Source organism: Protobothrops mucrosquamatus, unplaced genomic scaffold (assembly GCF_001527695.2).
Source record: "Protobothrops mucrosquamatus isolate PMUCROS unplaced genomic scaffold, P.Mucros_1.0 scaffold796, whole genome shotgun sequence".
Classification (NCBI taxonomy): domain Eukaryota; kingdom Metazoa; phylum Chordata; class Lepidosauria; order Squamata; family Viperidae; genus Protobothrops; species Protobothrops mucrosquamatus.
The window spans coordinates 219260-233779 of NW_015387063.1; the positions used below are offsets into that span (position 1 = coordinate 219260).

Consider the following 14520-nt stretch of genomic DNA (forward strand, 5'->3'; position numbering starts at 1 on the left):
AAAAAAAAAAAAAACAAGGAAAAAGTAAATATTACAATACACATTTATTGCAGCAAGAATAAACCTAGCACAACACCAGAAAAGAGATACATTGAGTACATTATTACACTATAGATAGGTCAAAACTGAATTATAGATACAGGAATTTTCTCTAATCTTTTAAATTACCGTTCTAGGCAGGATTGAAACCTCCAGTTTATGTATGGGTTCCATTTCAGGAGCCATGCCAATCCCAATATGAGGAGTCTCTCCATGCCTAATGCCACAATAAAGCTTAGGATTTCTTATGAGGTCCCATTCTCATCTCTATCAGTTCAGTGACAAATGTCATCCCCCGTCCCCCCGCTACTGGCCTCCAGCTGGCAGAAAGTCACAAGTACTTTAAGTTCCCTGAGTTACAGATCCGCTTTCTTGACTAAGCCAGAGCTGACCAGGCATCTGGTGCAGCCCGAGTCCAGGAAGGCAACCAGGTTCTCCCTATGCCCCAAGAAGGCACCTGTGAGGACCTGCCTCAATTAAGCCTCCCAAGAAAGCAGAACTCTTGAAACTTGCATTGTCTCAACAGGAACTTTTATTGGAAAGTATTGACAGCAGGATAGTAAGGCAGGATCTGAGGATTTCCCGCACAAAATGTTAGATTAAAAAAAACCTTTCAAACCTTACCCCATCTGGCTGGTTCAAACAGAGCCAATCCATAGGTGTCAAATTGTGAGAAAGAATCGATAAGGCGCCGTTCTCAAGGCTGTCAGGTTTCTCTGCGGCTTCTTCCCTCCACCTGGAAATAAGGCAAATGGCCGGAGGCTCATTCCAGTCTCACCCCAAGAAAGATACTTCAAAGAGAATAGAACAAAGCAAAGGAAATACACTGCAGAGTACCCATAGGTCCCCCTCCCTCCATTAGAATGGCAGAACCCAAAAAATGAAATGAAAGGATAGGAAAGAAAGGCAAAATGCATAGGGGTTCTGACAGCACTATCAGTTCAGTAGAGAAAGTCACGGGTATCACAAGGTGATTTACCAAGGGGTCATCATCCATGTAATTGTCACATCCTGCCAGGCTCCTAATTTATATATAATATTGTCAGAGTTCTCACACCACTGGCAGGTAATGGGGTGAACTCATCAACCTCCAGTCCTTCTAGGGTTCTCAGGGTTGCTTTTCCCATTTTCTTTGAGAGCCCCTCTTTTCTGCATTTGAAGCATCCGATGGAGCGGCAGTGTGGGCTTGGCTCCAGTCCACCTGGCTTCGGGGTCTCTCTCTTCTCTATTGGGAGGGATCATCGCTACCCACAGTTGGGGCAATTGCAGGATCAGGCTAGGTCAACTTCAACTTCTTAAGCTAAGAAGGTGCGTGGAGTGTCCCTGGAGATGTAGGTGTTATAGAAGTTGTCATTCAGCCCATCTTGGAAACACTTTATCAGCATGTCTTGTGGCCAGTGGGTTAGTCTGCATGCCAGGCTACGGAATTCTTGGGTATAGGCAGCCATGGGTCGCCAATCTTGGTTTATCATTTTGATTCTTGTCCTGACCTTCCAGTCTGTGAGGGGATCTTCAAATCTCTTCTGGAGGGTTGTTATGAACTAATTGAGGTTGCACAGCTCTGGAGCATCATTGTTGTGCAGGACAACCATCCATTCCGTGGCACTCCCCTCCAGTGCTAGGATCACACTTCTCACCTTGATCTCTTCGGTCGGTAGGTTGGCCCCATAGGCCTGCATGTAGGTCCACACTTGGATTAGGAAGAATGCCAACTGCTTTGGGTCTCAGCTGAATCTCACCCTCAAGCCGGTGATCTGTGCTCTCTCCTCCTTGGTGGGCGGCCCAGGCAGATGGCAGTGGCTAGGACATTGGACATGGGGCTGGAGCTGGTTCCAGGGGAGCGGGTGCTGCAGCGGTTAGTGTGGTGGGTGCAGCTGCACCATCGTCTGCCTGGCCCTGCACCGGTTGAGCAGTTGATGGTGCCATTTGAGCTAGAGCTTCACACACCTGAGAAGTTGTCAAAGGCACCCTTCAGGAATTCAATGGCCTGTTCGACAAGCACACCATTGTGGTCTGATTCGTCCCTACCCTGAGTGAAGGTTCCTCCTAATCATCCTTCTTTCTGACCCCCAGTGACCATCGGGCTTTCACCTGGTTGTTGCAGCCCTCTGCCCCCCCTAGCCACTGGTGATAGTCTCTGTTTTGGTCCATCGGCTGCCAGCAGAGCTAGCAGCAGAGTCAGACGAGGGGGAGGGGGAGCCTGGGTCAACTTCTAAGCCTTTGGAAGGCTCTGATGAGGAAGCAGAATCAGAGGCAGATGCAGAGCCAGGGCCGTCTGTCTGTGCCCAGGTGGATAGGCAGCTGTCTTCGGGGCCTGAGATGAGTGAGGGGGAGGAATAGATGGGGCCCGTCCTAGATGCACGTATGCGTAGAAAGAAAAGCAATAGAAGGCAATAAGCCAGCTCTCAGGGAAAAGTAGACGCTAGCCAGCCCCTCTCTGGCTGGGAAATAAATAGTAGGGGTTTGGAAGTGGTCTGTTGTCGCAGACAACCATTCATTTTCCAGGGTACATTAATCAAGTCGGATTCCTTTATCAGAACCAGGTTTGTCAGGACTACTTGCTCTGTATTTGAGGTGCCAACTGAGTCTCCCTGCTGGGAACTAATAGGTAGTGAATTTGCCTCAGCCAGTGTGAACAGGGACTGTTTCTGCTTGACTTAATCCTTGAAAGACTTTCTATCTGGAGGTCTCAAGTGAATAGAGACTGTTCTTGCCCTGTGTCAGAAGGGGAAAAGACTTTCCTTTGTGACTATTTCTTTTTTGTTTCATCTACCCAACGTGAACAAAGATTGTTTCTGCCCTGTTTCAATAAAAGGTGTTTTTATTACTTGCGAACGCTGGGTCAGAACAGTCTCCTCCGCTTAGTGGCTATGGCGCAGTCTCCCACAAAACTTCCATCTCCTCCTGATAGCTCTTTTGTGGTGATCTCATGCATGGTCCCCACAGTAGAGGCATGTCTCCAGGTTGACCGAAATTGCAGATCTAGCTTAATGTCAGACCTGCCCCAACTTAGTCATTTAAGAAAGAAAGACTCTTGACTCCATTTGGTTGAAGTGATAGGTTCTTTTACTAATGTCAAGAAGTTGCAGCAAAAGTAAAGCTAGATCTGAGTATTCCCGTGCAAAGGTTACATTTCCCCTCTTTCCCTGACTAGTTCAACAGTGTCCAATAGTATTCCATTTTGATGTTTTGGGAACTGCTTGGTGCCTCTCAATGTAGTTTTGCATTCCGTTCCCAGGCCAGGTGTCCTTGGTGGCTGGCTTATTCTGGTTTAATACCACTGGTTCTTATCAGCTTGTCTCCTTCCCCATTTGTTTTCCCCTTCACAGCCCAGCTTAGCTTCCCCAAATTCCTTCCCCTCCCCTTTTTCTATTTATGGCAGGATGCCAGCTGAAGCTGAAGATAGCAGACCTGACAATCTGACCATAAAGTTTCTTATAAGAGCCTTTGTATTATTATCATTTTCCTACTGGGATATATTTAAAATGTTCCTAAATTAAGTGTACCAGCAATGAATTACCACTGTACTTTCAGAGTAGCGGGGTATGGCTCCTCTGTCTTTAAACTACAAGATGAGGTTCTGTTAACACAAATATTATCCAACTTACTTTCATTTTTAAAACTATATTTGAATTGCAACAGCTTTCAAATAAACAAGAAAGAAAGTGATTTTCTTTTTCATCGTGTTTGTATGCCCTGGGGAATGCAGGGTCACATTCAGGATGAGTTGTTGCTGCTTTCAGTGATATAATAAAGGAAATTAGCAAATTCCCTAAAAGCATTTAATACATTTACAGTACATAATAATTCACATAATTATGTAGCATCTTTTTAAAATGTGGATGGCTTAATTTCCCCTCCCCCCGAAAGTTTTGAAAGCCATACTATTCCAGATCCCCAGGACTTTTGATAGTGAATCTGAATTGGGTTTAGTAACTTTAAAACAGAATCTCATTAGAGTCTTATTTAAAAACTTGCACTATAGTCCTTCCTAGATTTTAATCCCATTTTTCCTATTTTGATATAATCTTTTGATACAATTTCTATACTTTAATTTCAATAATGACTTCGAAGCCTCTAAATGTTAGAGTCTGTCTGTACCTGGTAGGCTGGAGGAAAAAGCCTCTCTTAGCTGTTCATTGAAAGGGGGACAGAATGGTTATTCCTCTCTTTTCATCAAATCACCCAGCTCAATTGTCCTCTGTGTAAAAAGACAAGATAAGAAAATCCACATTAACAATATCCTTCTGAGTGTTATTAGGGGCATGTCAAACCCAAAAAGGGGTTTTGACCCCTGCCTGGAGCCCACAAACTTGGTTCTTACACATCTCTTGGTTCCTTGGAGTGGATGATCTAGACACTTCCTCATCTTCTATCCTCCTTTTGGGTCTGTGACAATTTGCCACAGCCAACTCGCCATCACCAACTTGCCACAGGACAACTTGCCATAGGACAACACATTGTGGCACAAAAGTTACACTAATATCAAATAAATTATGGAAAAGAATTATTAAAGAAAGGATGCAAAATGAAGAATAGAGTGAAATGTAAATGGTAAAAATTAAAATAATTTTAATAATTAAATAGAATTGTTCAATTGTCCCCCAGTGAGTTGGATATGGCAAGTTGTCTCACCGCGAGTTGGCCATGGTGACCTTTCCATGGCTAGTTGGCTGCAGCGAGTTGGCTGTGGCAAGTTGTCCCATTCCCCTCCTTTTAAGGATACAAACATATACCTCACTTATTATCCCTAGTCCAACTGAAGCAACCAAATGGTTTTATTTCCATCTGACTTAGTATTTTGATTTCTGCACATGCTGTCCCTGGCTATATGAATATTCAAAAGCAAACAGACCGAAAGGTTTTCATATGCACATTTATCTATCTTTTCTCTCTAATAATAAGTGCCTGTTACTACTCTGTCAAATGGTTAATCAAACATTTGCATATGTTATCCTGCCCCCAGGTTTACAGTGAATACAAAGCAAGCCTTGCCTTTGACTTTGTTAGCAGTCGGCAGAAAAATGTAAGTGTTGGATTGAAGTTTATACATCCGAGCTTATACATCCTGTTTAGTTAGATTTGCTTGCAATTTAATTTTACACTAGGAAGAAACTGGAGAAGCATTGCAATTGGAGAGCTCACCATATGCAACTTGGATTTCTGTGTGAAGTTGAACTTCCAAAGACATCCCTGTGGCTACAAGGGCATAAATTAATTCCCAGTATTCCTAGGAAATGCCTTTCACTTGCACTATTTATGTCATAATGAACTATGAATAAAATATTTGGGGAAAAATTAAATCTAGTTTTAAAACCATTCTATTCTATACCTGTTAATTTGTATGGTCCCAGGGCCTTCCATTAAGATAATTAGAACTGTCAGAAAACTCTCCTAATGAAAAAATAGACATATTTTTGTCACTTTTGTGGCAACAGTTATGGAAATAGATTGTCATTTACTTCTTCCAGTATTTACTTCAACTGCTCAGGATACGGAATGGGACCTTTAGGCTCCCATCCTTGGCCATGCCTCCTCGAGCCTCCCGCCTCCGCCCATTTACCTCCAGTGTTCCTCCTCTGTTGGCCCGTCCCCATTCTCCCTGGCCAATGGGCCCCTTGCCCTCCGCCTCGTACCCTTCGGCCTGGCCCATTCCCTGAGATCCCCTTTGTCCTGCACCTTTGGCCACATGGGACAGTTAGCCGCCAGCCAATCGGATGGGTGGCAGGCAGCAGCCATGTTGCTCTCAGTGGGGCAGCGTGTGATGGGTGATTGCAGGGGTTGTGTTGTGGGGCAGCAGGTGAACGGTAGGGCCGGCGCGACTTCTCTGATTGCGGGGGAAGCGGAGAAGCCTGGTGTGAGGCAGGAAGGAGGCAAACAGCACTGGTGCTGCTTCTCTGATGACGGGGGGGGAGAATCTCTCTACTTTAGTCAGACACACACGTAGGTAATGCTATGTAAACACTGCATTGGTTTAACACACTTAGGCACACACATGTCCCCCTCCCACACACACACAATTTCCATTCTTTGTCTGGAATGCAACTGGCCCCAACACCCGTTGGGGCTGGCTTCTCCACCCTCTCCAAACTTTTTTGCTTGTTGCCCTCTCTGCCCGGAGCCTCTAGCAGTTTTTTTAAAAAAAAAGCCTGGAGAGCACCGGCTTCCTTTTTTTCTTCACCCTCCCCTCCATTGCCTCTGCTCCTGGACTCTGGCCTCACACCAAACAGGGAGTTGGCCTGCTGCCCCACACCAGGCTTCCCCCCTCCTTCCTGCCCCACACTAGGCTTCCCCCCCCCCCGCAATCGGAGAAGCCGTGCCAGTGCTGTTTGTCTCCTTCCTGCTCCATGCCAGGCTCTTCCGGGCCGAAGGGCACGAGGTAGAGGGCAAGGGGCCCATTGGCCAGTCAAGGAGGAACGCTGGAAGCAAATGGGCAGAGGTGGGAGGCTTAAGGAAAAGGAGGCGTGGACAAGGTTGGGAGTTGGAAGGATCCTAGACCCTCAGAGTGGCCTGCAGGTTTATTGCTTCCTGATGCTCTCCCATTAAAGTACCCATCAAAGTACTAACCCCATCAGATTTCCTTGTTTTTTTCAGCCAAGTTCTGCTCCTGAACCACTAATATCTGGCAGTCTCCTGATCAGTTGTGAACTGACTTTTAATTCCCTTTGTGAGTGTGATTTTAAAGTAAATCTATTTGCAATATGTAAACATAGTTATTCTGAGACTTCTTAGTACTTCAATGTTTTGCCTGTTCTATTGCTTTTTTGATAGTCTGCTCTCTACCTCCAGGCATATACAGATTACAGTGACTCTGTTTCCAGGAGAATGGGCTTTATTCCACTCCCACTGGCTGTTTTAGTAAGTCATATCTTTTTTCACATAGTAGCTAGTGAAAATTACCCCAGAGGATGAAATAATTTTCCTGAGCATATTAGTTAATAAAAATAAAATAATATTGACTCATGATTTGTAGACTTGATGAACAAGATTAAGTTAAACTGAGATGGCCCTCTGCACTGGGTTGGAATGTGTGTTATGTATGTTATTGAAATAAACTTGTATGCAGCTTCTATCTGTTAAAATAATTTAAGATAGGATATCTTAAATATTACATCATATTTAAAGTAACTTAAATAATTTGAATTACACACTCATCCCTTTTCAGAAATAATTTTAATCCCTGTTATTTTTCTTTCTAGCTCATTAGAGTTGTTACAAGTTCAGTAAAAGTCCAAGGGGTCTTGTCCTATTCCTGTGTAATTCTTTTCTGTTGTGGGTAAGTGCAAATCAAATAATTGTGTAAAGCTTTTCTGTAGAAAAATCGGAATACCAAAAATCAACATGTGAAAGTTCTTACAATGAAGTTCCATTTTGCTATTAAGAATATATCAACACAACAGAGTTGGTAATGGAATATTAAGTACAAAGATTTAAGCTTTTACTATATAAATAAAATGTTTAGAACTAGGAGATTACTTAATCATGCCAGTTATTGCTTAACCCCACAGGTTAAATATCCTTTTGTCCCATTTAGTTTTTTAGAAAATATTTTTAATTAACTAAATACAATATGTGATGGAAAAGAATACACAAAATTAGAAGAAACAAAAGGAAATAAAAGCATACATGATATATACTTCAAGATATATATATTTGTAGAAATACACATATTAATAAACTGATTCCATGATATGTTACAGTCATCCATGATCTATATTAATCAATTCTGCAAACAGTTCAATATTTGAAGCCACACGTTTGTTTCCAGGTTTGGACAATAAGTCTTTATACCTAATATGTTCATTTTCTCTTTCCAAAAGTTAACTCTCACATTAAAACATGTTTCCTATCTATCATCTAGCTAGCTATTTGATTGATTTGATTTGATTTATATGCCGCCCATCTCATCTAGAGGCAACTTTTGCTAAAAGGTTAAATTTTTGAAGAGAGTAAAAATGCATTTCACAGAATTATTACCCACCATAATCCTTATTTTGGAAGCAAATCCTGCTACTTTTAATGGAATTAATTTTCCACTAAGTGCACTTGGTATCATAACTTGGTATCAATGATTAATTCATGATTTAGTTAAGATTTCCTATTTCAGTAGGAAATTTCATGCTAAATAATAATGGAAATTCATAAAATATTTTATCAGATTAGTACACTCTTATCCAGCTGGCTTGTACATGGGAGGCACAAACCTCTCTATTCTTGGGTGTGGAAATACAGGAAAAGGTGTGAGAGTGTGTGTTTGCCTGCACTGTTGCCCCTGACACACTCAATATTGCAGGGTGTTGACGTTAGAGTACAATGGTAATATGCTGCAGAATAATTATTCGGGAGGCCTCCTTGAAGTTGGACCTAGTAGCATCTGCCCCCTCGTCCTTAAGAATAGCACAGCTGGGTGGCTGTTCTTCATCTGCCTCAGCCAGCTTTTTGCAAAAAATAGGACCAGGTGTCCACACAGCCTGGTCAAGGCAGGGAAATTTATCTGAAGGCCCTTCTTGGAGGCGCATCAAGTTCTTTACCAAATTGAATCCAGGCTCTCTGGCACAAATCTAATATCTTTGCCCTATATTTCTAGTTGATGCACAGCAGGGTTGATCAGATTAAAACAGTGTGTATCTGTTGTTCTAATAGACAATTTGAGGAGGCCTCTGGAGGAGGCGAAATTGTTCAGGCCATGATAGCTAATCCTGTGTGCTTATTGTTCTCAGTTTAATATCACTTAAGGTACTCAACAGCATTGTATTGCTGGGAAAGTCCTGCCACTATGTCAAAGAAGCAAACATGGAGGAGAAGTTGTTCAACCCACCTCCTTTCAGCACCCCAGGAAAATCTGTTGGCAAACCACAGAACAAGTACAAGTCTCCTCAAGGTTAGTGAAATCTCAAAATGTTGGCTCCAGTATTAAGCATAGGCATTTTATTGACTTAGTATAAAGTGATTTGTAGCATCTAAGGAGCTAAATCTTCATAATTCTGAATAAAACCAGCTTTGGACATTTTCTCCTTCAGAAGAATTTTGCAGGATTTGAAGTACGTATGAATCCCCAGCAGACCTTTTATTGCTTCAGAGTCTTCAGACCACCCTCCAATGGTAGAGCCGATGTTTATGGCCTATGCGTGCGCACTCATACATTGCGGGGACATGGTATGATTTCAAGGACAAATGGGGTACTCTAAAGCTTGCATCTCTTCTGAGTCCCTCCCCAAATACCAATTTTTCCTGTTGTCTGGTAGTTGTAACAATTCAGCAAAACTTGATAATGGGCCTCAAATGCTACCATTGGATCCTTCCTCAAAAATCTAATAATTTGGCTCTGTTTGGTTTAATATCATTTTGACATTTTGCCACCACTAGAAAACCAAAATAAAGTCTGTTCTTCCAGAATTGATGCAATAATTGATGGCAACATTTTGCTCTCTGAGAAACTTATCCTTCTACATAGAAGTAAAAAGAGCAATCTTGATAGTCAGACTATCTTTTATGAAGGCTCATTGAGTACAAACGGTGGCTAATTTTGTGCTTCTACTGTAGGAAGTATAGATTGGTACAAAGGAGAATAGAAGTTTGATCCAAACTCTGAGTACAGGGACTCCACATGGAGTATTTCAACTGCCTTGCATTTTGGTGAGACACATATTTCAAAACATATCAGGTGTACCACCACAGAGAATAGTGATAACACATATCTTCCTTGCTTGCTTTTCACACAGGCATGCAAGAAAGTAGGGTGATAGTTTACATGGCCCTGTTACAGAAAAATTGGCCAAGGGAACAATTTATAAGAACAAGATTAAAAACCCATTAAAATCCCATAGTAAAACAATAAAAGCACACTCTGTGCCTTTTTTCATTTTGCTTTATACAAGCAGTCCTAAAACTGAGCCCACTTAAAGAAACCAGCCACAGCAATGCATTCTCTTCAAAACCATCCATGAACATCATAGCGGCCGGTATTAAAATGCCCTTCTCTGGCAGTTGCATTAAGTTTTCTTCTTCATAAGGCACACTTTTGCATTTTCAAAGCTTAATGAAACAAAAAGCATTCTAAAATTTCCAGGCATAATATTCAGGATGCAATTCAAAATTCTAACTTTCCTGTGGCACATTTTTAACATGAGTGTAGAGCTTACCTGTCAAAGAAGCAACAATCATTTTCTGAGTCCCAACATGATTTTCTGTCCCAAACATAAATACTTGCGTGTTGTTTCTTTCCCCTTCCTCTCTTCATTGGCTCTAACCAATGGCAATTGTACCTGCTATTTAATTTGCTAATTTGCTCTTTCAATTTTCTCTGCAGGAATAGCTTACATAACTAAATAGATAAATAATGGATCTAGGAAACAAACAAAAAAAGCAAGCTGCAAGAACAATGTCATTTAAATAATCTCATTTGTCCCAAGATTAGAGTAAAAAGTGGTACCCCATCTAGTTTGGGTAAAAAACAGCCCTTTCCTTCCATTTATTCCATCTCTGATTAGGAAGCTTCCTATTTGATTAAAGAGCACCAGCTTCAAGAAGATGTAATTCTTTAATATGATCTTTAAAGCTTTTCCAAGTTAAGTGGTCATAATTACATGCTATAATTATGTAGGTCCTTTGTTGAATGAAGATGTGTTTTATGCTGTCCTATTGTTATGATAATGGAGGCAAAACTTCATCTTGCATTTTTGTGTAATGAGTTGTTCTACCTACTAAGGATACTCAAACCACATTCAAGATTTCACGCTGTGAGTGCCTATACTTCTTCAAGCTTTCTTATTTATTGATTGAAAGGTCCTATATGAAAATGGTATCATATGTCATCAAAGAACCCAAAACATCAGACTTAGTATGGAAAACTATCATTAACAAACCAAAGAAAATGTATGAAAATCCAAACAAAGTAGTTTGAGTTGTCTTGTGTCTTCCCCCAAACAAAGTGCTACATTATATTGTTGCAGCAAACCCAGTGAAAAGTGTGATGGCACCTTTGTATCTGATGAAGAAGTCTGCAATCCATTTGTTAATCTTGAAAATAGCATAAGGGTTTTTGTTGTTCTTTGGACCCCCTTGTTCCTCCCCTTTGAAATATATTTTATTGATAGACACTGCACTAGAGTCTTTAAGTGGGTGATTACAGTGATCTAAATAAAGACAACAAAATGAGTTTATGCTTGTATTTCACACAGGACTTTCCACTGAGGAAGGCTTCTCTGCTTCAGTGACCAGTCAGCCTGTGCAACCAAAGGAAAATGTAGCCCCCCAACTTGTGACAAGTGCCTCTGACCAGTTTCTGACCACTCCTGATGGAGATGAGAAAGAGATATGCCAAGACAGTGCAGAATCCAAATTCAGATCTACAAAGAAAGATTTGTTGGAGATAGACAGGTTTACCATTTGTGGAAATCGAATTGACTAGCAGTCTCTGAGTGGAAGACTGAGCAATAGGAGCAGAAATGGCTGCCAATGACAGACAGATGCCAAATAGGCATACCAATATTTATTTAAAACTTAAATTATTAACAGCAAATCTATTTACAGGGTGTAAGCTTGGATCAAAAATGGATCAAGCCTCAGCTTTGTAACCTTGGTATTTCGAAAAATGATTTTTTTTTTTAAAGAAACCACCGACAGTTGGACAGAGTTACAGTGTCGCTTTTCTGGAAAGAATGTGTGAGCTACTTTAAACCCCTTTTCCTGTATGAATCTGCTTCCTTGACATACTTTTTTTTGCCCAACCATAAAGAATTTTGAAAAGTTCTTGAGAAGCACGTCCCCCCCCCTTGCTTTTATAAGCAGATCTCTCCCTCAATTAAAAATTTCCCTTGCCATTTTTCCCAGATTTACAGGAAAACAAATAATCAGGATAAACTTACCCCCAGGAGATGGTTCAAAATGCATTTCAGCTACCCAAAATGGACCATCCTTAAAATTTTACCACTTGTTTTTGTCATAAATCTTAAGCTTTTAAACCAGAAATTGATCATAACAAGGAAAGTGTTGAATGTTTGAAGGAACAAGAGGTCAGGAGCTTATCTTTGCTCTTTGGCATTTTAAACATCAAGGTAGACATCATTATGCTTCAGTTCTAGCTGCTAGCCTATTCAGTGTGCAATAATTTTCTCAGCATTGTATATCAAACAGCTGAAGAATTTGTGGGGTTTGAGGGTTTTTTTGGTTTTTTTGCTTTGGCTGGGAAATTTGCATGTGGCCAAAATGACAGAATGAAATAGATTTTCCTGAAAACTAGCTTTATGAAATGCTTGGTTTTGAAATACAAAGCAGCTTCACTTGATGCGTATAGAGGAGCATACAGAAGATTAAAACAAGAATTATGGTTCTTTTTAGCTCAACATATTTAAGAGCAAATCTATACTCAAGGTGCTCCATTCTTTTCTATCCTCAATGCCTAAGGAACACAATGCAATATCAAGTGTCTTTTTTAATAAAAAGCAAAATTGTGTGTGTTGAATAATAAGCAAATCTTTGGCAACTTATTTAGCTCTTGCAGAGTGGCCAAAACAAATGTTTTAAAATGCTAATGTTTGAACTCTAGAATACATTTATTATATCCCCAGAGTTGAGAGGATGAACACATGGGAATGGTATCCTGACAAGCAGGTTTCAAGAAAGAAGGCAGTATGGATAGTCAAATGTTTCTAATAATTTTCTCCCCATGCTGCCAACCTTCTTGACCAGCTTCTCAACTTAAGAGAACCTTGTGGGAGAAATATAAAGCTTGACGTTGAAGTTTACAAGATGATTAATTTCATAGACATATTGCTTCTGGCAAATTTGATTCATTAAAATTCAATTCAGAACATTTGTTAAATCTTGTAATTTGATTTTATTTAAATGTAGCTGAAAGGAAGCTTGGAATGACCTTTTCCTTGTAAAATAATTATGTATGGATTTTATAAGTGCATCTTGTGTGTCAAAATAAAAATTCAATTTTGTAGCCTTTGTTTACAAAAGAAAACAACAACCACATATTCAAGACTCCCAGCTTTTTTGCTAGAAGGAATTTGAAGGATGTGGAAGCAAATGGAGCTCTACTACAGATCCATCCATCTTCAAGTATTTTATGCACACATAGGAGAGATTATTCTTCCAGCAAGAGCCCTAAAGATTGGTGAGGTGCCCATGTTTGTGTGGAAGATGCTGTTGGCAATTCATGCATATGTGACTACAAAGAGGACCTATGAGTCCTCTTGTGCTGTTGGAGCTCTATATTTCTTGGCTGGAATCCTGGTTAAGGCCCTCTTGGTTTTATCATTTGCTAAAATTCCATTGGCATCAGTCTATGACTCTATGTTGACAAAATAAGCTGTTTTTACCATTTCAAGGGAATTTTCTTTGCTCCAAGAAAGCAAAAATTGATCTGAATATCTGTGGAACTAGACATAATTTCAACTAAAAAAACCCCTAAAATAAAAAAACCCAATTCATTAGGATATCCTGGTTTTTATTTTTCTATTTTGTATTCTTTTGATGATAGGATTTCGATCACACTTAGCAGAATTGGTCCATTACCACTGTCTATGATTTTTATGCAGCATATATATCATTGAATACAAATCAAATTTTAATAATTTAATATCCTGCATTAATTAAGTACCACTCAAGTCCAAACATATTCTGGGCAGTGTACTATAAACAAAATAGAAAATACAATACGAATAAAAGAAAGGAATAAAGAACAAAAACAGATTTAGCTAACAGTGGCCGTGCCCCCAAATGTATCCAATGGGTCCCTGGCCACTCTAACTGAAGGCTTGAGACAACACTAGGACTGTAAGGCTTTCCAGAATGCCAACAGGGTAGGAGCAACACAGATTGTTGAGGAGTGCCTGTTCTGTATAACAGAGAGATGCCAAAAGTTGATACTGTTTATTTGAAGGAATTTGGAGGACGCCAATTCTGATCGCTTGTACTGCCTGGCAAAATCTGCAGGAGGTAGGCAATCTTTCAACCATGCCATGCAGGGCTTTATAGGTCATAACCAGCATCGAATTATATCCAGAAGTACACTAGCAACCCATGCAGCTGACAAAGTAAGGCTGTCATGTGGGCACAGCAAGTCATGCTTCATTCTGAACTAGTTGAAGCTTCTGAGTTTTCCGCTTCTCAAGGGCAGCCCATGTAGAACATATAATAGTCAAACTGTGAGGTGAGAGCATGAGTGGAAGGTACTCTCAAACCAAGAAAGGGCACAATTGGGTTTCTTGATAAGTTGTGCAAAGGCCTTTATAGCCACAACTGCCATCTGCTTCTCAAGCAGGAACTGTGAGGTAAGGAAGGACCCCAGATTATGCACTACTCAGAAATGCAGAAGTGCTGTCCGATTCAAGGTTGAAGGTGGAATATGCCCAGATCTACTGTAGGTACCCTAGTATCACATTTGGTAGGATTAAGTTGGGGGCAGTTCCTTCCCATCCTGCCTCACAGTCTCCAAGCATTAGGATAGAACCTTAACATCCTTACTTGAGT

General features: G+C 40.6%; 1 protein-coding gene across 1 annotated transcript in view; it reads left to right on the forward strand.

The window, feature by feature from the left end:
* Positions 1 to 13709, forward strand: part of TAPT1 (transmembrane anterior posterior transformation 1) — a 113379-nt gene extending 99670 nt beyond the window's left edge. Inside the window, exons 10-14 of the mRNA XM_015818816.2 lie at positions 5006 to 5065; positions 6829 to 6897; positions 7239 to 7315; positions 8760 to 8920; positions 11220 to 13709. Coding sequence (XP_015674302.2) covers positions 5006 to 5065; positions 6829 to 6897; positions 7239 to 7315; positions 8760 to 8920; positions 11220 to 11449 — 597 coding nt within the window. The 3' untranslated portion in view covers positions 11450 to 13709. The remainder of the gene's footprint in view (positions 1 to 5005; positions 5066 to 6828; positions 6898 to 7238; positions 7316 to 8759; positions 8921 to 11219) is intronic.
* Positions 13710 to 14520: the final 811 nt, after the last annotated feature.